General features: G+C 48.1%; 1 protein-coding gene across 9 annotated transcripts in view; it reads left to right on the top strand.

Annotated features, from left to right (window-relative positions):
* LOC104344009 (guanine nucleotide-binding protein G(o) subunit alpha) overlaps window positions 1-21,680 on the top strand; it is a 135,233-nt gene that overhangs the window by 89,662 nt on the left and 23,891 nt on the right. For 2 of the 9 annotated variants that reach the window (XM_086469268.1, XM_086469267.1), the window contains one exon: window positions 8,420-8,580. In XM_086469268.1, the coding sequence (XP_086325394.1) occupies window positions 8,420-8,580 (161 nt within the window). Of the gene's footprint in view, window positions 1-2,884; window positions 2,924-8,419; window positions 8,581-21,680 lie in introns of all 9 variants that reach the window. The other 7 variants (XM_086469266.1, XM_086469271.1, XM_086469269.1 and 4 more) reach the window with 6 other exon arrangements.

The following is a 21,680-nucleotide window of genomic DNA, read 5'->3' as shown; positions in this document are numbered from 1 at the left end:
TTTGTGCTTTGGCTCACATCCAGCTCAAAGACAAGTGCTTTGGCTGGATGTGAAATGAAATTTTTCAGAGGATTTTGGGTCCACAGAAGGATGCAGGGGATCATGTTTGATCCAAGCTGAGTTTTCATACCACCTAATTTTTCAGTTTTGCCACCAAGTGGAAAATCCACTATTACTTGGCTGCTGTGGTACTTGCTTTCACAGCAGCAATACAAGAAATAATTTTGAGACACCCTGTCAGGCAGAAGGCCTGTACTATGGACACCAAACCCACCAAATGCTGTAGCTGTTTCAGTGAATAGCAGTAAGAAATCCCTACCCAGATATCCCATTTATTGGTACGGAGAAGAGGCGAGGCAACAGGGAGTTGGAATTTAGCAGGATTGGGGTGGGGAAGGGGGATTTTTCTTCCCCACCTTGTACTTTAAGTATATAACTTCAACACAGATTACTGAGTAAAATAGGATCATTAGGTGAAACAAAGCTCTTTCTGATTGAAACACCAACATTTCCTTCAGGGACAGGTGACTGTAACCCACAGACTTAGTCCTTCGCTGTACCAGGCACTGATGAATCTGCTAGATTAATTGTAGAGTGGAGATTAGCACCCACCATTCAGCATTGAGATCTGAACATTAAACTAATTACTAGGTTCCAGCAATGCACAGCTTCCCAGCAGGAAGGTGCTGCCCTATAAATCATCATACACGAGCAGCATTTACCAGAGATGCAAAAAAAAAATCTGTCTTGGTCCTGGGAATACTCCCACTATGGGGACTGGTTTCCCTTTCTGTTCCAAAGACAAAGCCTATTTCCCCCTTTGTGGTGGGAAAGCTTGGAACAAAAGTGTGTCCCCTCTGCCCTGCCACCCTTACGCAGTTGCCCAGAGGGATGCTGATATGGCAAATCTTAAAGGCATTTGAAGAGTGAAAGATGTTCAGGCTAAAGCCGTCAGGAATTCCCAAACCGAGAGCGGGTTCCCGGAGATCGCCATCACTCCCACTCAGCTCGTCCTCAGCCATCCGCTTTGCAATGAATGTAAAATAGCCATTTATTTTACAAATGCCCGGAGCTGATGCAGTTTCCCCAGCTGCTCTCCCACTGTGGGATATCAGGCATTTCCCTGCCGTTTACTGCAACGCAAACACTCCAGTGCCTTTACATTTTATGGACTTTTACCCAGCAGAGAGGATTTTGCAGAGAGGAAAAGGGCAGTATGCTGCAAGGATTTTATTCTCTTATCTTTACATGTTTCCAGCCTCCTCCTCAGCACCGCGGTAGAGCTCTTCCCTACAGAGCGTGAAGCCATGCGGCTAATGTCCCCCATCTGTGACTCTCTCTCTCATCCCCTCCCTGGTGGGCAGCACTGTCTGTGCCTGCATGGCCTGAAAGTCGCCAGCAAGGGATGGCATTTGGGCTTGCAGGTCCCATACCCAGCCCTTTTGCTCGGCGCTTGTAGGACAGAAGACCTATCAAAGCATCCTGCCCCTGGAGGGACTCTGGTGGAGTTTGCAGTGGCTCGCAGTCTCTCAGGGATGCGGGCTGCCATCTTCTTGAATTAGAAGTGACTGGGACAGACGGCGTGCCATTTTTCCATTGCAGCTAGTGGGTCGGGACCTAATTTGAGACCGTTTAAGATATTCTTTCTGGCTTTCCCATCCTTTCTTAGAAAAATCAGGTCAGCTATCCACCGCGTTTGTCTCATCCAGCTCAGGAGCTCTTCTGAGCTCCTCAAGAACAGAGGAGGACCCTATGATTTCCTAGAACAAAGCAAATTTGGGAACGAACTTGTCCTTCAGCGGCATCCTGACAGGTTGAGTTCTGTGTTGTTGGATGGTGCATTTTTCCACCTCTCTGGTGAGTGAAGCACTTACTTCCTATGGGACATAGGGACGTAGGAACTCTTACGGTGGTGGTGGCTAACTGGCATTCCAAGAGCTTAGTCTAGTCCATGCATTATCCAGTCCCTGGATTGCCAGATAGTCAGTAGTCCAAGCAAACAGGGAATAGTATTTTAAGTGTGTTGCAGGAGGGGAGAAGAAGTTAATAACTACACAAGACCTAGCAAATTTTATTTGATCAACTGTGGTGTCATACAGAATGGGTAGGAATAAAAGTAGTACCAAACACAAAACAATTGGCCTGCTTTTAGAGCCATAGTAATCTGTAATATCAGTCCTGCTCAATGTCTCCCCAAATAGGAAGCAGCAGACAGAAACAAACAGCTGTAACAAGGTTTCATTTTAGAGATCCTAGGCCAAGGACCAGACACACAGAAGTTGTTTGGCCAAGACAGTCAGAGGTGATGAGACCATCTTGGCTCAAGAAGGATATGAAGACCAGGGCTTTACTAATTACTAGCCAGACAGCACAACCTCAGCAGAAGATCTGCATGTCACCGTGGCTGTCGGGTTATGTTTTCTGTACAAAATAGCCTGTCTGGTTACACAGACAGTGGCCCTTTGGCATTGTACCCAAGTCAACCAACTTTTTTGTAAGCTGTTTCACACGAGCAGGGTAGAAGATGGCTAGCGTGACGCTGTGGAAAGCCAACCATCTCTAAATTAATTTGTTAGGCTTAGCTTTGCTGTGTGATGCAAATTGCTAGAGCGCACTGCACTGAGCTTTGCATCATCATAAACCCATCTTTCCCAGACCACTGGGATCTGTTTCGGGAGCTCTCCAAGTCTACCTCCAACTAAAGAGCATGCAGAGGGGATGTAGTTCGGGTGCCCAGCTCAAGGTATTCTCTAAAGAAATAGATTTGAATAAGCCACTGTAGAGTTTTTTGCTCAGCACCTTCCGGGGCCTCTCAGCAAGCCAAATGCCAAGCAGTGGTGGGAGGCCTCGATTAAATGTTCTGAAGGTGGATGGAAGAGTGGAGGAGGAAAGGAGAAGGTTGTCTCTGCTGCGATGCACAGCAGCTGCTTCATGCCAGACAGATTTCCACAGATTCAGAGGTCAGCTCTGAAACACAGATGTGTGCAAAAGAGAGGGAGAGTGAGGGGGAGAGTCATACGCGTAGCTATTTATTCAGCATCTACAAAAACTCCTGTGGACTTGGAGCTGTGCCCTGGATGTCTCTGGAAGAGGCGTATTCACCAGCCCTGCTTTGTTTCCAGAATTCATTCAGGCTGCAAGTGCCATGAAAATAACTGGCTTTTGCTGTGATGCAGCCACAATTCAGCTGGGAAGCAGGGTCCAGATTCTGAGGTGCTCTATAAGGAGGAGGAGGTTTTCAGTTTATGAGCCACATTCTGCCCCCAAGTTATGGGACCTTGTTTCTTACTGAAGTAACAGAGGCAGGTACTGCTGTGCCCTAAGGGCAGGATCTGGGTCCCCCAAGAAGGTCCCCCTCCAGGGACATCCTTTGTGGATGCTTGATGCTTTCAAGACATCGATTTGATTTCCCCCAGACTCTTCGCTGGTGATGGCCACAACTTTTTTCACAAGCCTGCTTGCTGATAACTAGTACCGTGCCTCTGACTTGTCTTGCACCACCAGCATAACGTAATGCTTATCTTTTCCCCCCACTGCATGGGTTTTCTGAAATGTTCTGAGATGCAGCTTTGAGTACAACCAGCCACCAGAGGAAATTGCCCCAGTGTTAACCTTTGAGATAGGCTGAGTGACAAGTATGATTAATAAGAGTAAATATGATATTTACTGGGATTTAGTTCACCAGAAGGAAAGCATCATGCAATATGACAAACGGGGTCAGCTCTCCTGTGGGTGCAAGTCAGTGCAGCTCTATAGGGGTTAGCAGATTTGTACCACAGAGCTTCATGTAAGGTTTTGCCTTTCCTTTGAATTGTCCCCTTCCAGAAAACTATTCCTTCTTAAAAAAAGAAATTTAAAAAGTCCTCTAGTTAGTATCCAGGTAACTTCAACAGATCAGAGCCAGGATTTGACCTGGGATGGTCAGACTGATGGGGACCTTAGTCCCCCTCCAGTGCAACTCTATGGCAGCCAGGGCAGGAGCAGCTCTGCTGGTACCTTCACGGGCACAGATCATGGCTGGTGGTGAGGAATAAGTAATTAGGGGTGGTATATATTGGCATGATGAAAAATAACTTGCTTGCAGAGACAAACATGATTGCCAGTAATGTCAGGCTGCTAGGAAGAGCCCCTCTCCTTTCCAGCAAGGTAACAAATTAATTGAGCTATGTGGCTGTTGCAAGTGAAGTCACAAGTTTGCTTGCTGAGCACAGCCTGTGTGCTTGATGACAGTGACATATGGGAGACAATTAAATAACTGCAGTTATGTCCAGGTTAGTGAGAAAACAGTTCCCCTTATGAACTAGATTTATACCATGAGTCTGGCGCAAAGGTAGACACACAACCCGAGGTTAGAAAAGAGACAATCTGACTTCCCACTAAGTTTACAAGCTTCTTCTTCACATCTGCCCATGGACTTCCCTGTCGTATAAAACCCTACCCTGCCCTGGCCCCACAGAGCCCTCTCCATCCCCTAGCTGGCATGGAGGGTTGTTCTTTAACAAGAGGCTATATGGTCTTTTAGCTTGATGGCTAAAGCCTGGTTGTATAATTTACCATCCCGGGGTTTCTGAGCTCAGCTATTTCCCCAAGCCAAGCCCAGCCAACCAACTTCAATTCTCCTTCTATAGGTGGACACATTCAGCATTCAGGAGTGACACAGAGCTGAACAAACCCCACTCCTGGTAACAAACAACCCAAAGGCTATCACCTCGGGGGTTAGGGTTTGACCCACTGTGGAAAATGCGAGCCGTTGGGAAGTGGCAGCAGGATGCATGGGAAAGCTCCAGGGGTGGGCTGGGATGCTCCTGCTGGACAATAACCAGCCTGAAGGAGACCAGCCCAACCCTTGGTCTGCCTCCCAGCCAGCTTGTACTGAGGGTACGGGAGACAGAGCAGCTGGGGAAAGGCGGAAGCAGCAATGGAAGAAGCAGCCCTGCACCATTTTGTGGCTCCTTCCAGCAATCCCAGGGGCAGACCGCTGCCTATATTTAGCTCCTGAGGTAGCTGAAATACCACCGTGATATTCATTAGCAAAAAGCCCGTCGGATGGGAACTGCAAGGCAGGGGGGTGGGGGGCTGGTTGGTCTGTTTTGTTTTGCTTTATTTAATTGCTGGCTTCAGTACAGAGGCAGAGCGTGGCAGGAGGCTTGGCTCCTCTCACCTCGGGAAAAGCAGGAGCGCCAGACCCGGGGGAGGCGGGAAGGGAAAAGTCAATCAGGCAGTATTTAAAAATCTACCTGCTGGGCCCAGGGGGGGCTGGAGATTTTAATGTCATTCTCAGCTTGAGATGCAGCCTGGAGAGTGAGAAAAAAAAGGGGTATCTTCTCTTGTTGGATCCTTAATTGCTTGTTAAATCATCTAACAAATGCCTGAACTCCTGGATGGCCCCAGGCTCCCTGACAGAGGGGCTTCATCCTTGGCAGGGGGGGAGGAGTATTTTTAAAAATACTTGTTTCGCCTGCTTTTTCTGGGTCTATAAAATTGAGAGTTCAATGGTACACTCTGCAAAATAAGACTAAGTCTACCATATTTTTATTACCATTCAGCAGGAGGAATAAACTTTCCTATGAGCAGTTCCGCTGCTCTGGCCTGTCCACTCTCAGTCTGCCCTGCAGGCAGCTGTCTGCACTGTAGCAGGGCAACCTCTCCCATCCCCAAAAGGGACCTCCAGTGACTGCAGAGGAACATGCACCAAAATAATCCCCTGCCCTACGAGTTCAGCCCTGCTTCTGGCCCAAGCAGACCTGATAACCACAGCCAGATGCCTGTCCCTTGTCACTTCTGTCTGCCTTGCCATCACTGTTCATCTGTGTCTTCTGCTCAAACCCTCTTGCATTGGGTCTTAAATCACGGGGGACTACCACAAGTCTCAGTAGTGGAAAAGATGAGGCAGCTATTTCCCAGCACTGAAAATGTGACAACCGTGCCATTCCCTCTGATGCTTTGCAGAAAGCAACCTACAGTTAAATCCAGAAAGCTCAGAAGAAGCCCAGACCCTGCCTGTAACACCTGGAGAGCTTCAAATGTGCTTTGCCATCACAGACAGATGGACAGAGCTATGACTTACAGCTTTAACTCCATGCCCCGCCCCCGCCCCAGAAGTCAAGATAACGTACAAATGACCTCCTTCCTACTTGACTGAAAGCATGGCTGCTTTTTCTGCACCACCCATGCACAAATAACGGGGCCATGCCAGACCACAGCCCCAAGCAGACTGGCCATTAGCAGGTTTTGTGTTATTTATAGTCCATGAAAAGAGCAGAATTACAGCTCCAGCAGGGCAGGCAAACCGTACTGGTGTTCTGTGAATATTCAGTGAGCTCACGAAGCACTCCGGGGCAGAACACAAGCTTTTGAAATTAACTGAGCTCTTCAAGGTTCTTCATTTGTCTTGGCTTTGAGGTATGAGTCACCAAGACTATTTCTCCAAAATGAGCAGAATCTGTACAGAGGGCTGGGAGGATGCCTGGGCACTAAAATATGAAGTTAAGTATTCTGTGAGAAAGACTTTATGTTCGTAAAGTCTTCAAAGCATAGAGACTCCACTCCATTAAGTTTTATGGGATGGTGTCTCCATACAGTACTGAGACTTCTTCAGCCTGTAAAGACTGGATGTTCAGGGGACTTGAGGCTCTTTCTCTGAGTGTTGAAATCTAGAGCAGCTTTAGTCTCCAGTGCTATTGATTTGGTGCCCTGCAATTTCTCGAAAATTTTGGTGTTCAGTAAAGAGAGGCTGCAGAGTTGTTTTGATCCTGGCCATGCAGGCTGTGTTATACACCTTGTCGTTCCCACCCATGCAATTAGGTTATTGTGGTGCTCTTCAACGTTGGCACTCCTCTGCTTCTATTTGTACCCATAAGCTAAGAAATACCTGCTTGCCTTGCCACAAAACCTGTAACACCTTGTCTCCAGCACTGAGGTGGTACTCAGGGAGAGCAACCCATTCAGCAGTTGTGCTCTTCCCATCATAGCTGCTATATCTGAGCATCAGGTAGGAGCATCAGTAGCGCCTGGCAGGGCAGAGGAACAGAACAGAGCCTGTTGAGGCCAGGAAGGATATAGGAGCTCCTCCAGCAGATAATGCGCCAGCTCCCCAGGAGCTGCCCGCACATCTGCAGGTAGCTTTGTGCTCATGAGATGGGTCACTGTGATGGACAGGGGTTGTTTGTCCATGGGACAGTGACAGCAAAGCGTGGGCACTGCCTGCAGTCCGCTTTGTGAGACTTGTGTTTCTGGTCAGCGTTTGCTGATTTAGACCAAACAGCCTGGAAGGCAAAGACTTCCAGCTGCATTTGTCCAAGAACAGGTTTGATCTAGCAGACAAGGAAAAAGGTAATAAAACGAGGAGGTTGTCTTCATTAATTTGCTGTAAGCACACATAAGGAATAGGAGCTCCTCTTTTCCAACTAATTATAGCAATAATAATTGATTTTGTTTCAGCTGGAGAAATATGAGACTTTTGCAAAGTTTTCAAAGCAATGAGAGAAGAGCTCTGCAGATTAGCCAACACCCCTGGGGTTTCCAGAGTTGGGGATGGAGGGGCAGGCGGTGGGAAGATCCACTTAGTGCATAGCAAGCAGAGTCAGGTCATGAATTTTGGTGTCCTGCTTCACAGATGAGTGAAGAATCAGGCACTGTGGACTATTACAATAGGGCTGAACTCAGCAATTCCAAGGCTGTCTAGACATTGCTATCCTGAATCCGAGACATCTTCTGGCCCAAAGTTGGGTCAGAACACTATCCTCCAGGAAAAGTTGCTGTTTCAGCAAATCACATTTTTCTCACCAAAAAAGATTCCATGTGAAAATGGCCAGCTGGCCCAGCTCTTACTACCATACTCCTTAACCACGGGAGATTCCTTTCCCCCTGAGTCACAAAGCACAACAGCCAGGCAAGGTGGTCTGTGTTAACATGAATTAGCCCCATAGCCAGGGCTCATAGCAAAGAACAAGAACTCAGGAAAAACAGTAAACCAACATCTGAAAAAAAATTTTTCTGGGGCCTTCTTCTGTCCTTTCTGATACAAACAGCCCCTACTTCAGCAGGGTTACACTCGGTTAAAACAGGTATTATTGCAGGATATGCGTCACTTTGCTAACAATTTAAAATATGCTTGAACATAGTGAATTCCCTTCTGTTCCCAAGAAGTTCCACACATATGCAGTGCATACTGGTTTGTCTGATAATAGAAATATTTTTTGGCATGAAGTGGATTGCACAAATAATCTCTTTTCTTGTGGCTTCCTTGCTACCTCCTCCTTTTGCCCTTTCTGCCAGATCATATGGTGTGGATCCTAAAGCCCAATCCCAAGAAACACAGCCTCTTTACTCCTGATGGTTTGGTGAACTGTTTCTGAAATCCCTGGTTCCCAGTTCTGCCTTGAGCATCTATGTGACATCTCGGTTCTTTCCTCCACAGGCTGATGCCAAGATGGTCTGCGATGTTGTAAGTCGGATGGAGGACACAGAGCCCTTCTCTCCAGAGCTGCTGTCAGCTATGATGAGACTCTGGGCAGACTCTGGGATCCAAGAATGCTTCAACCGGTCCCGGGAATATCAACTTAACGACTCGGCCCAATAGTGAGTATCCCTGTCCATAATCTTTTGTGTTAAGAAGCTGCATTTGGGCTTGTTAAAGTTTTAACTGAAGTTAGTGACCTCAAAGCAGTGGATCTGAACGCGGTTCTGCTTACAGACTGGGATGCATGTTGTGTCACAGGCTGCTGCAGGGCAGAAAGGATCAGACAGGACATTCATGTCTCCTATGGCCAGTCTGGGGTCAGGTCTGTGACCCCAAGGCCAGGTTCCCAAACGTCTCAAGGTAGGTTTCTACAGAGATGGATCTAGTGAGCAGAGGGAGACCAGCCTGTGGACATGGCAGATGGCTTCTTTATTTGCCTGATAGAAAACAGAAGGGTCTGATCACCTGCTTTGTACAGCAGTACAGCTCTTGGATTTGCTTTTCTGACAGTCACACACTATACTGATAGGCAGCTGGATTACAACCAAGAGTAAGAGACATCTTTGCTTTTACAGCGGCATTCCATTATTCTCATAATGCAGTTGGTGGCACCTCTACCATTAGGGACTACATCCAGATTTTTTTTAGTGGTGTTTGTCTGAATCCATGACTTTGGTTCATCCTGTCGTAAGGATAGGACGTCTACCCATAAACTACTGCTTTGGCTCTGAAGAAACATTGAGTGCCTCCCCAGTTTCATTTCAAACCCATTTCTAATGATAACTCATCCAATCTGTTTGCCTCCACCTAGGCAAGGAGGCTAAAGCTTTCCATCTCATAATTTCAACTGCAGCAGCTGTTGCAGTGAGGAAAATGTCCCCTGGCCCTGTACTGTGTCTTGGGCAGCAGTCAGTAAATTGTGGTGAAGTACAAGTGTAAGAAACAAGCAAGCACAGAGTAATCATTTCCCCAGTTATACCCTTGGACCTTTTGGTAGTCAGGGAAATAAAGGCTTCCCCAAATGGTGACAGGGGAATGCTACATCTGTGCTTTTGGCTTTCACAATATCCTGGTCAACAAGTTCACCAGCTGACTCATGCACTTCTGGAGTTGTTATTACGTGCTTGGATTGCCTGGCACCTCTGCTTAGGGTTTTCCTGGATGTCTATCAAAACACAAACCCAGGCACCAGTGTGGTTGATGGCTTTGTTCTGTGCGGTGGGCCTGACCGTCCTCAGTCTGTGCCAGTTCCTCCCATCCAAGCTGGCAGGGCAGTTAGGGAGTGCAGGATCATTTTTGCTCTTGTGGTGCTGCAGCAGAAGGCGAGTGATGACGCATCACTTGGCATTGACTGAAAACCAAATGGGAAGCCTGCAGATGTGTGGTTGGTGTCAAAGCATCTTACCCAACCGTTTCTCACCGTGAACGACTACATCTCAGCAGTGATCCTGACATTGTGCTACCTTTTAATCACTACTAGGTGGACGTCCATGTTTCATCTATATTTCATTGCCTGTAATAGCAAAATCAGCCTTCTCTTGCCAGCATTTTTTTTTTTTTTTTGCAAAAGAAGGGTCTGACGGCATAAACATACCTTTAGAGATATAAATTACATTAAATGGCAGTCCTAATTGTATTACAACCTTGTGGAAAATTCTTCAATTGTTTTAGAGCCAATTACCTTGAGGAAAGTATTTAGATTTTCCTTCCATGCTAGATAGCAGTTGAAAATAATAAGCGTAGCCCTCCCAATGTGACCAGCTGCTGGGCAATTCATCAGCAAGAGCTCTGAAACCACAAGCAGTTTCTAGACATCAATTGAAGAGGCTCTGTGCTGTGGTATTCACAGCAATATCAATGTGTGGTTGCAGCCCAGCAAAATGAATTTCGGTGTCTTTAACAAAATCTCTTGCATCCAGAGGAGGATGCACGATCCTCCTTGCCAGGGGAGGGCTGTGCTGCCTCTCTCCTTGGCCATGCTGTGAACTGTGCTGTGGCTGGACACTTACTTTCTCTGGGCTAGGTCAGATGGTGAAGCTGAAGATAACATTTACGGACCTGCTGCTGTTTAGGAGCCTCTGGTGGTTCCGTCACCAGGAGCGGAGATGCTGTCACAGGGCAGGGCACTGTAACGCATCTGCTGCACCCCTAGGCCTTTCTGCCATCACACCAGATGGTGATGCAAGTGAGAGCTCAGTTGGCACTTACTCACGCCCAGTGGACTCCCAGTGAAAAGAGGCATATTTTTCATTTAATCCTTCAATGCTTTGGGGTTGTTTTCTTCTGCATGAATGAAAGATTTGAGACAGTTTTCTACTTTTTCCTCCCCCCGGGAAAGGGCTTATCTTTATTGACACTGATATTGGATTTAAAACACTAGCAACTACAAAATGTGTTTTTGTTAGGGCTGAGAAAAATAAGCTGCAGACAAGAACTGAATCTGAAGTTCCACAAAGTTTGAAAAACAGTGACGGGCAGTGAGCTGGACTAGCATCACTCTTATTTCAGGCTTCTCTTGATGTTAAACCATAGGGACTGGTGTTTTGCTGGTAGGAGGGAAGTCTGCTGCAGGACTCGGAGATGGCGCTCCACGGCTGCTCAGCACATGTCGCAAAGCCCAAAGACACCAAGTGACCAGGTCCTGTCGTGGCCAGCACAGGTGGCACAGGATCGTCAGGAGTGGTCCAGGCACATCCCTTCGCCCCAGAAACCACTCACTGAATGTCCTGAATGCTTTTCAGAAATCCCCCTTCACTGCCTGGCTATTTCTAAGGAACCACCACTTGGGCTTCTCCTCTTCAGTGCTGCTGTTGTCCTACATTGCTCTTCCAGTGCTTTACCTTAAGTTTTTTTAGATGGCTCAAACCACAGGCCTTCTTTTACGGCCCCTGGGAGACCAAGTCACAAGCTAATCAACAGCCTGCAAGAGCTAGCAGCATGGCTCTTACTAGTCTGTCATTAATTTCACTGAAAATAGATTTAATATTTTGTATTAGCCTAAACAAGAAGTGAGTAATAGCTCTTCTCTGCTATCAAAGATGGGCAAGTGTGTACTTTCCCATGCATGCCTGCCTAATAGTGCGGACTTCCCTGCAAAGCTTTCCTTCTTTTAGGCTCTAAAGTCAGCTTGTCCTTAGCAAGGATTATATAGCTATGCAAAGGAACAGTAGAAAACAGCACTTTTGCAAAGCAAAAATATGGCCAAGGAACAGTGGAGGTGCTGTAATGGGCCTCCTCTGTCCTGGACAGCAAAAAGTAAAACCATAAGGAAAGTAAGAGAAGGGAAGAGAGTAAGATGTAGCAGTTGGTTTCATCTTTTTTTGTTACTGCATTTTTTCATCATTCCCTAAAGCAAGTTTACGGGTGGGTTGAGTTCCACATTCCTAATCTCTTGATTATGTTTTTATTCCTACTTTGTCTCTTCTTCCTTTCTTGTCTCCATGCCTAGGAGCTAAATCTACCTCTGATCATCAAAGAGTCTGGGCACTGCTGATGTCTTTTTCTTCTCTAGCCAGTTTCTGTCTGTGGAAGCACATCTGTGACCCACATTTTGCTTTCAAAATCAGCAAAACAGAGGTTTCCAGCTGGTTTCCTTAATCTCCTACTTTTGTTCAGTTTTTAAAATTGTCTTGTGTTTCCTAGCCTCGAGTTCCTAACTAGCCTGGTCAGTGGAGCACAGTGCATAGGGCAAGTTTGATCTTAACCACCCAGGGATTGGGACCTGCTTTGAACGGCCTCCAGACTTCAGGGAGGAATGGAGCAGACAGAGCATACATGTGAGCACTGGTTTTCCGTGTGCATATCCAAACAGGCACAGGCCCTGCAAGATGTGTAGGCAGAGACAGTTTGCAAGTACACAGACACAAAAAAGCCAGAATCCATCTCAAGTTATTCTCCTCCTGCTTCCAAGTACATTGAAAGATCATTTGATAATGCCAGGGCTGTGAAACTACCGTGAAAATGTAAAATATGTTAGGCCTGCATTCAACCCATCCATCTTCACACATATCAGAGGTGTCAGGGCTAGGAAGCTTGTTACCTTTGGCTCTCTCTGTAGGGAGCGAAGGAGGGAGGGAGAGATGCCTCCAGAGAGGGATACAGACTTCGCTGCTCAGTGGAGAAAGATGCAATTGTGTCTGCTGCTCTACCATAGCTAACCGTGGCCTTGACATCTCGAGTCTGTGCCAAATACCAAGCCCAAATTGGACAACACTTCAGTCTCTCCATCTTCAAGAACTCCTCTGGCAGTGCCTTATAGAAAAGTGGCACCAAACTCAGAATAAAACACCGCAGTGCCTTCTTTCTCACCCTAGCTCATGTGGGACTGTTTTCTGATCACTTTTCCTTGCAAAAGAATTGTCTTTGTATGATGGTATCACCTTCCCTACTGATACTTACTGCATCCCACATGCCAATACACACTTTGCACTGAGAAAACAGTCAAGAAAGTAGAGCCAGATGTTGTTGTGATGTGGTGAATGGCTTCCAGACTGAGCACAGACAAGGCAGCGTTGGAACAGGCTTCCTAGAGAGGCTGTAAAATCTCCATCCTTGGAAATACTCAACACTGAGCCACCTAAGCTAACTTTCATACTGAATTAACTTTGAAGTTGGCCCTGCTTTGAACAGGGGGATGGTCCAGATGAACTCCCCAGGTCTAATCCAAACCAGCACTTTTGGATTTGTCTTTTGGTTTTTCCCCCCTCACTCTTTATCTCATGATACTAGGTTTAAAAGGGAGAAGGGGTCTTCAGGGTTGGCTGCAGTCTCTTGTTCCTAGCCATGCAGGGCCATGAAGCTCTGTGATAATGCCCATGTCCCACAACTCCCATGGTCTAAATGTTCATCCTCCTGGCTTCACCACCAAGGCAAACATTCAGACCATGGGACTTGCGGGACGTGGGCATTATGCATGACTGTCAGGACATGGTCTGTTTTAATGAGCTGATATTGTTGCTGGCTCTCTCAGACTGAAGAAGGAAAAATTATAGGTCAAGGTTTTGCATTAATATTCCTGTCAGGTGCATAGATTCCATTTTCTCATCACGGCTTATGCATTAGAATATGGTTTTCTGCGCCCCTGTCTTGCTCGTGCCTGTTACTTGCACTCCCTTGCATTTAACTGGAGGGAGTAGCAACATAAATAGAACAATCCAATTAATTAGGATGACTTGCGTTGTGCTGTTTATTGAACAATCCACCTTTGTGTCTTCGAGCCCAAGCACCAATAAAGCTGAAAGAGAAAATACATCACAAGCAGAGATGTAGATACATTTGTCTGAATTTATGGTTTAGTTTACCCCTGTAAGTAAATACGCACACCAGCTTTGAATCATTAAGTTCCCCCTACAATAAGTAAAACAAAACAACTCATAAAGGCCGGAACTGGTTGTCTGGAATTGCCAGCCTTGCCCAGTTCCCACAGATGAGATGCAAATAGATTTCCAGAGAGGAGCAGCTCTGCGATGTCTGCTGGTGTCAGGTCTGGAGTAGGGCTGTTGCTGGTAAGTGCGAGGTGGGGAGACAGGGGCAGGCTGAGCATCAGCCTGTTGGACTCTAGCAGGGCTTGGTAGAGGTCTCAGGCTTCGTTATTATCCTCATAAATTAAGGAATTGCTGTCATTATATGGCTACACCTAGGGCTGAGTGTGAGCTGGAGGAAGGGCACAACAGGAAAGACGCTGTCTTTGGAATCAGCTGGATGTTTTCCACTTGCAGTCTTCATCTACCTGGAGACCAAATTTCAGCAAAAGTGGGTGCAGTCTTTCCAGGGGCTGCCTCTCTTGTCCCAAGGCAGGGTGGAGACCACATCATGGTATCCTGAAGGTGGGTGTTAAGCAATGCTTGCCTTTCCATCCCACCAAACACTGCCAGGAGAGCATGAGGACTGAACTTCCTCACCAGAAAACTCACTTGCAAGCAGGTGGAGCAGAGGTTTGAAGGCCTCTGCATAGCAGAGCTCCATCATAAGACTTTGCCACTTGTTACAATGCCCACCCTGCTTGTCCCCTCAGACACCAGGGCAGAGGAGAGCTCCACCAGACCTGCTCTCTCCTGGAGCACAGCCTCTCTGCAGAGGAGAGGCCACCCAGAAGCTTAGTCCCAGAGCCAGGCTTTTCCCTTTACCCTTTCCAAGCCACACATGCAAGTCGTTGGGGAAAGGGGGAACTGTCTCAAAAGACCTTTCCTGGCTGGATCTCATACAAACTCTAAAGAAAATGAAGAAGGAAAAGCAGGAGGTTCTGTCCCTTGTGAATACCTGTTTTCTGAAGGTCTGTGTGAAGGTACCTGAGATGCCATCACGCCCCCACTTAACTTTTTCTGTGAAGAGGAGAATCTACAGAGCTGGGCTTTAAAGCAGAGCTTGTGGCAGCACTCAGCAACATGGGAACATCCAGGAAAGCATTCACCAGCTGAACCAGAGCTCTGACGCTTTGCTCGCTGCCTTTCAATCTGAAATAGCAAATTCTGCTGCCAGCTCCACTAAAAACTCAGCACCTTTTTAGAAAGGGATCTTGCAGGCAAAAACTGGTGGTATAGTGTTGTCACTTCCCTCCTCCTGATCCTCTTTTACCCCCAAAAAAAGCTCTCTTAAGATCTGTCTGAAGAGACCCAAGAGATAACAGACTGCACTGCAGGGAGGGGCAGAGAAGTTACATAGGTAGTTCATTCCTCGGGGACACAGACGTGGCAGTACCTGCTACCTCCCTGCCATTTTTCATTGCCGTGTCGCATCATAACAATGTTGTCTTTGGCCTGGGGATTACTAAAATCTTGACATCTTGACTAAATAAATTACTATTTAATGATCCATGATACCAATCAGGGCTATCCCACTTTTGGCAAAACTCCCACCCAAAAGGATAGGAGCCAGGCAGTAGTTCACGCTGCCTGGAGGCGGGGACACTGCCAGAATTTGGGAACAATCTCTTCTCTTTTCACATTTTGCTTAGAGACGAGGAGCAGCCAGCACCACTGATAAACACAGCACAGGGCATTCACCCCCAGGAAACCTGCTGAACCGCCACCTTGAACCCAGGATAATCTGTTCTCATCTCCGGCTGACAGACCCAACAGGAATTTCTTCCTGCCTTGCAAAGGGCTGTGGATGACAGATTAGGTGCAGAAAGATTTGACTTTTTTTGGCTGAGTATTTGTGTATTTTGGGGCTGAAATGTCCTGAAACCAGCTGGAGCTGGCAGGCTGCCACCAAGGGTTGGAGTTGGGGTTGGTTTTTTTTTTTTGTTCTGTTCAGGTTTTTTTGTCACTGCTACCCCTACTGCTGTCCGCAGCCCCCCTCTGCCACCAGCTCTGCCTTTCAGCAGGCAGCGCTCATGCCCTGCAGCTCGCTCGTCACTGCAATCTCCCACCTTTCACCCCAGCCTCCTCTCTATGCCAAGGGACAGAACTGCCAGGATGCAGCTCCACAGCCGGGGAGTCCAGGCTCTCCTGGGAATCCGCAGCCCCTGCTCCTCCTCTCCTGCAGAGCCAGGAAGCCCAAGCTTCCCTCTCCCTTTCTGCATCTTGCCATTTGACATACTATGTACCCCCAGCTCTGCCGTCACAGCCTGCCCTCCAAGACAAACAGCGTCACTCATACGGGGTGAGGGCAGGAGATGGGGTATCTCCTATCAGCAAGGCTTTCAGTGCATCCTATTGCTGTTTCAAGCTCCTTAGGGAATCGGGTAGCTCTAGCAAGGCAGATGTTCCTCTGCGTGGGTAATTCCTGTGTTATGCCAGCTAGTCAGCATCGAGCTCATCAGACCCCGGGGGCTGTGAGCCCCATCCCCCTGCAGCGCGTGTGGCCAGGTGGGGACTGGCCGGCTGTGCTCAGCCTCATGGTTCTGCAGTGCGTCTTCAGGCAAAGCTGTCAGGAGACCACCGTGCCGCGACTCTTCACACCACTGGCGTCAGGTCTGGCACTGTCTGCGACGCTGGGAGGCAAGCGCAGCAGTGCGCATGGTTTCCCGATGTATTTGCTGTCTGTTTGAAATCCTTGAACGGTAAAGAATGGCAGGAACGTGGGAATTTCTTTGTAGCCGGCTCCAGGATGGAGCAAGCTGTCTTCCACGCAGGTCTGCAGGCACCAGTGGTGATGCTGTGATGGGGAGATGCCACCTCCCAGCCCCTCCCCCCCACAGGTCCTATCCCAGAAATCATCCTGGTTTGGAAGGAAAAGTTGCAAAGGAACCTTGCTGTGGTCTGGCGAGCGCACAGCAGTGTGTCGGGAGATGGCAGCTCAGGAGGAGCCACTCCAGCCCAGGGCAAGCACTGCCAGGCAGGGCAGATAAGCTCCATGCGCTCGGGATGCAGTTACCTCCCTTTCCCCCTCCTTAACGTTCTCATGGCCACCAGCCTTTCCCTGCCCCAGGTTTCTCAGTGCGATGCTCCCCTCCCGTGACCACAGGGGTGCAATTCCTCCGTGGGTCACCCCGTCCCCCATGCTGCCCCTGCTCAGGGGATGCACTGTGCTGGGGCAATGTGGTTCATCAGGCCCCATGGCACAAGACAGTCCAAAATGCATTTGAGTAGCTGCTAGAGATGTGCAGCCGCTGCCGTTCCCCCCTGCCTTCTCTCAGGATCCAGCCCTTGCACACACATGCACACCTCCCGCTAGAACAGTGCAGCAATCCCACGCTCAGGTGTTCCAGGTTAGGAGTTAAATCCAAAACCAATCATGAGCTCAGCTAAAAAGCCCCTGTTTTTCAATATATATTAAGACAACCATCGGAAAATTGCCTTTATCTGCTGCTTCGTAAGCCCTCTGGCTTATACTTTAAAGCTTTTTGTCTGTGAACAGGAGAGCTGGAAAGTCCCTTTTTATTTCCTTAAGCAAATAGTCCATCTGATATCCAGCCTTGTGGGGCTGAAGTTTGATGAGACAACAAAAATGAAGGAAAAAAAAAAGAAATACAGCAAACATTGTAACACTTGCCATAAAATCACAGGACTCTGCAATGATGGGGATGAAGCACCCGGAGCTGTACCCACAAAGGGGGAATGGCATGGCCCCTGGCAGGAAGGCAGAGCTCCCTGGGGCCCCCCAAGAGCCCATGGTACCCATCAATCAGCGGGTTGAAGCTCCTTGTCTCAGTTCCCTGATGGGGACAATAAACACGCTCCTATTTATGAGATGCTGGTGTCCACAGTGGTGAGAGCCGCGAAGGCAGCAGCAGAGCAAGGCAGGAGCCTGCTGCGTTAGTCAGGCAGGCTGAGCGTGGCAGGGGGTGTCCAGGTGAGCAGACACTCCCCACGGGAGTGGAGTCCCAGCACTCAGCCAAGACAGTCCTGCCAAAATTAGGATTTGCCTGGTAGCGCCCCGGGCAATGATCATTTCACAGACTAATTGATATAATAGCTCTAATTAGCCCCGTAGCAAACACTACTTTGTTTATTGCTTATCCAGGCCAAGCACCTAGCCAATATTCAACCCCCAGCCATTGATTTTCTACTGCTTTTTAGGCAGGAAAGGGGAAAATTTGGGGGTTCTTTGTCTATGTAGAAGACGTGACCAGGGCTCAGCAGTACAGGCACGTGTTTGGGCACAGCTGGTGCCATGCATACGGTGCATACATGGGGCATCTTAGAGGAAACCTGGCAGCGGGGGTGTTTGGCCGCAGGCAGCATAGCTGCACAGGCAGGAAGGGCTGTGCTTTCCTTTGGGGTTTCGATAGCATCCTTGCGGGAAGTGGCAGGCACGGCTGCTCCCCAGCCCAATGCCTCCAGCTCTGCAAAGCTGGCAGGACTGGGCCCAGCAGGGCAGGACGCGTCGCCTGGCTGTGGCTGGGTCAGTGCCAAGGATGGCCTTCCTGCCTCCTCCTTCTCTTGGAGACCTGACAAGGGGTTCGTACCTGTCTTTTCCCAATGCACACACTGATGAGACAACCATTGATTTGGGCAGAGGAACCAAAGGCAGCCAAACATGATGCTGCTGCATTATAGCCGTGCGTGCCACTCTCCTGTACAAGCCAGGCACGAGCCCAGCCAGCACAGTGGGCCTGATATACACTTGAGGCAGATTTTTACCTTTTCCTATTGTCATTTTTTCCTTTTCATTTTTTTTGCCCCTGCAACACACAGAGCTAGTGCTAAGTTCGTTCATCCGTACCTTTTACACTGAGTATCTATCAGAGCAAAAGCAACACTGACACTGTCTATAAACTATCATTTCACCTTCTCCAGATCTGTTCCTTGCCTTTAGAGCACTGATGTAACACACATATCCAAACCCACAGCTCCTATTTTGCCAGCCCCCGCCAGAAAACCCTCTAATTTCCCACATGCCTCTCACTCCCCTGGCAGCCTGTGCTCAGGCTCTTGCGGTAGTTCTGCGTGGGCTGTTGTGGAGGGGCACACACTCCTTCCACTCTGCGGGCACAGGCTCCAGGCAGGGCTGCTTAGTTTGGTCACAACAGCACAGTTCAGAGCAGAAGGAGGCTGGAGTACAGCAGAGCAAGCCCCCATCCCTGTGCCAAAATCCTCATGCTTACACCTTCCCCACCTCTGATATGTTTAGTGTATTTAAATGCTGGAGTGCCCAGAGAAGGCACCTCCTCCAAGGTCCCTGGGGGTCTATTCTGGGGCTGAATTTATTGAGAAAAAAGAGGAGAAATGGTGCTGAGCGTGAATTTTAGGCAGCACCTTCTCCATGCTCCTGGGAGGGGAGGGAAGAGATACAGGGGAGAAAGAAACCAGGCGCAAACCGCACCGTGGAGCCACGCCAAGGAAGTGTCAGCTCAGGTTTTGGCAGTTAGTCCAGGCCTTGCTGGGGATTTATGATGTACTTTTCCTTGCTGTAACCCCTTCCCTGCTGGGCTACGTTGTCACCCCAGTGCTGAGCAGCAGGTTTGCTGAGAGCAGCAGCGTTGAAAAGAAATTCAGTGCTCCAAAATTGTAAGCCTGGGTCATGAAACACCCCGTGAGCAGTCACTGTATCTCTGAGGCTCTGACAGCACTTTTAATGACATAAACCAGCATTTCCCAATCCCTCAGTATTGCTCTTGGTACGTAAGGTTTGACCATAGCATAATAACCATTTCCAAATCCCTGTTCAGGAAAATACCAGCCAGTACATCCTACCAAGCAGCATTAATGTCAGTTTAAACATTTTCAGTTAAACAGCTCCACCAGCAATCCCCAACATGAGAAATACTGCACCAGGGAGTGTGCTGAACAGTGAGGCCAAATCTGCAACAGGCAGGAATAGGAGAAAGAAAGAGAAAGAGGAGGCTGACACTAGCTAGCAGCTGCTGAGAGCTGGGAATTGCTAACGGAGTCCAGGCAAAAATCTTTGCTCAAGTTTAATGTTGGAAGCAGCAACTTTGCACGAAAAAATCCCCAGAGGAGTATCTCACTGAACAAAAATACGTCAACAAAGAAATGACACAAATATAGAAGTTACAAATAAACTCAGAAAAAAGGCTACACATTTCTACGCAGGAGCTCAACTACTCGTATCTTGCCCAAGGGACCACCCTTAAGGATATAAGAGCCTCTTCCCCACCCACGATGAAGAGTTGCATCTCGTGATTCGAAGTCTCGACCAGTTCCCACCTGCACATAGTGGTGGCAGCGCCAGTCCTGAAGGTGACAGAGGGGAGCTTTTAGCGCAGGACACCCTGGGCATACCTCTGGTCAACTTCTTCCCACCTACAGCTGCCCTCTGGGCAGGGCTGGATGGGTTTCCCACTTGCCTGAGCTTCCCAGCACCAGTGGAGCCTCTTTTGAAGTGGAGCAACACTTGAGGACAGCGAGGTTCAGCCCCACTGACATCTGCGATCATCTGGGAGACTTAAGAGCATCTGCTTAAAATAGTTGGTAGAAAATAGAAAACGTGCTAAATGCACAGAGGTCACTTACATGACTTGTTTATCTTGCCAAGTTTTCCTCTGACTTCTGTGCAGGCACCCATCTGAGTGTATCTTCCCTTGCCTCAGAGCAGAAGTACCATGGGAGAACTGTAGGTCTGACTCTGCTGACTCCACTTGATGTACTGCTGCTGTCCACCAGCTTGACAAGAAATCTGGGTGTAGGATTAGCAGTGGTACCTTGTATGAAGTCCCAGCAAAGAGCATCACAGAGTGGGACTCCCTGGCTCATCAGGTCATCTCGCAGTGACAGTGGGAAGCAAGCAGCTTTGCTCCATGAGAGGGAAGAGCTCCTATATGGACATATAGCCCACATCAACAGGGAAAACCTGAAGGAAAATTGGACAAAATCCAATATCTGCCTTTAAACATGCTACCTTGCATCCCCTGTCACGTGTTCCCATAACAACAGAGCCACATTATGCACCTCCATGGTTTCAGCTGCGGTCCCCCAGCTGCTTCCTTCGCACCACAGCATGGCGTGTCACGCTGGCTCCCTGCCCATGCACACTGAGCCTGGATGCCCTCCGGCACACAGGAGATGATCCTGGGGAACACTGGGTGCCTGCTCCCTGGCTCCTTCCTCCACACTACCATCCTTCTCATTTTTCCTCACTTGTGCCTTAAATCTCATTAATCCAATCCTTAGCCCTAGGGACAAATGGGTCGTGCAGTGAGTGCATGAAGACCCAATGTGATCAACATATATGGGTGTGCAGCAGCAAGGCTTAGCATGAGCTAACAGTGCAGATGTGACCCAGACCCATCCTGCAGCCTTCACTGTATGGACATAAGGGGGCATTTCTGGGATTCAGGGGGTTATTTTTATTTTCACTTAGCGGTGAGAGCCAAAAAGCTCTTTATTTTGGGAAGCTTCAAACATTGATTTGATACAGCTGATTGTTCCATCAGCTGGTGCAGTGCCACCAGATGAATAAATCTTGCATGCATCTGTAATTACTGCTTAGCTTGTGTTTAAATGCAGCATCATTGATCTGCAGAACTCATCAAAATCCATGTAGGAATGCATGAAGTTGTATTGGATGAAGCAGAAAAGTACATGACAACATCCATTTTCAGCCTTCTTTGTTCACAAAATAAAAACCATTTATTTATTCGAATTCTTGGGTTAACTTACAATTTAATCATCAATTGTAACACCATTTTATAGGTTGCTCTTCATGTAGGGAATATATTTCTTTCTTATAATAGGCCAGCAAATTTCTACCAATCTTACAGTATCTGCCCCTACATGGGCAAAATCCCTATTAAAAGCATGGAAGAATATTGCTTAAGGGTTATAAAACTCAGTATGGAAAGGTCTTGTGGTTAAAGCTCCTGACTGCAATTTAA

This window comes from Leptosomus discolor, chromosome 8, assembly GCF_034619465.1.
Source record: "Leptosomus discolor isolate bLepDis1 chromosome 8, bLepDis1.hap2, whole genome shotgun sequence".
In the NCBI taxonomy this organism is placed as follows: domain Eukaryota; kingdom Metazoa; phylum Chordata; class Aves; order Leptosomiformes; family Leptosomidae; genus Leptosomus; species Leptosomus discolor.
The sequence above is the reverse complement of the archived record's forward strand: the minus strand, read 5'-3'. Positions and strand labels throughout refer to the sequence as shown.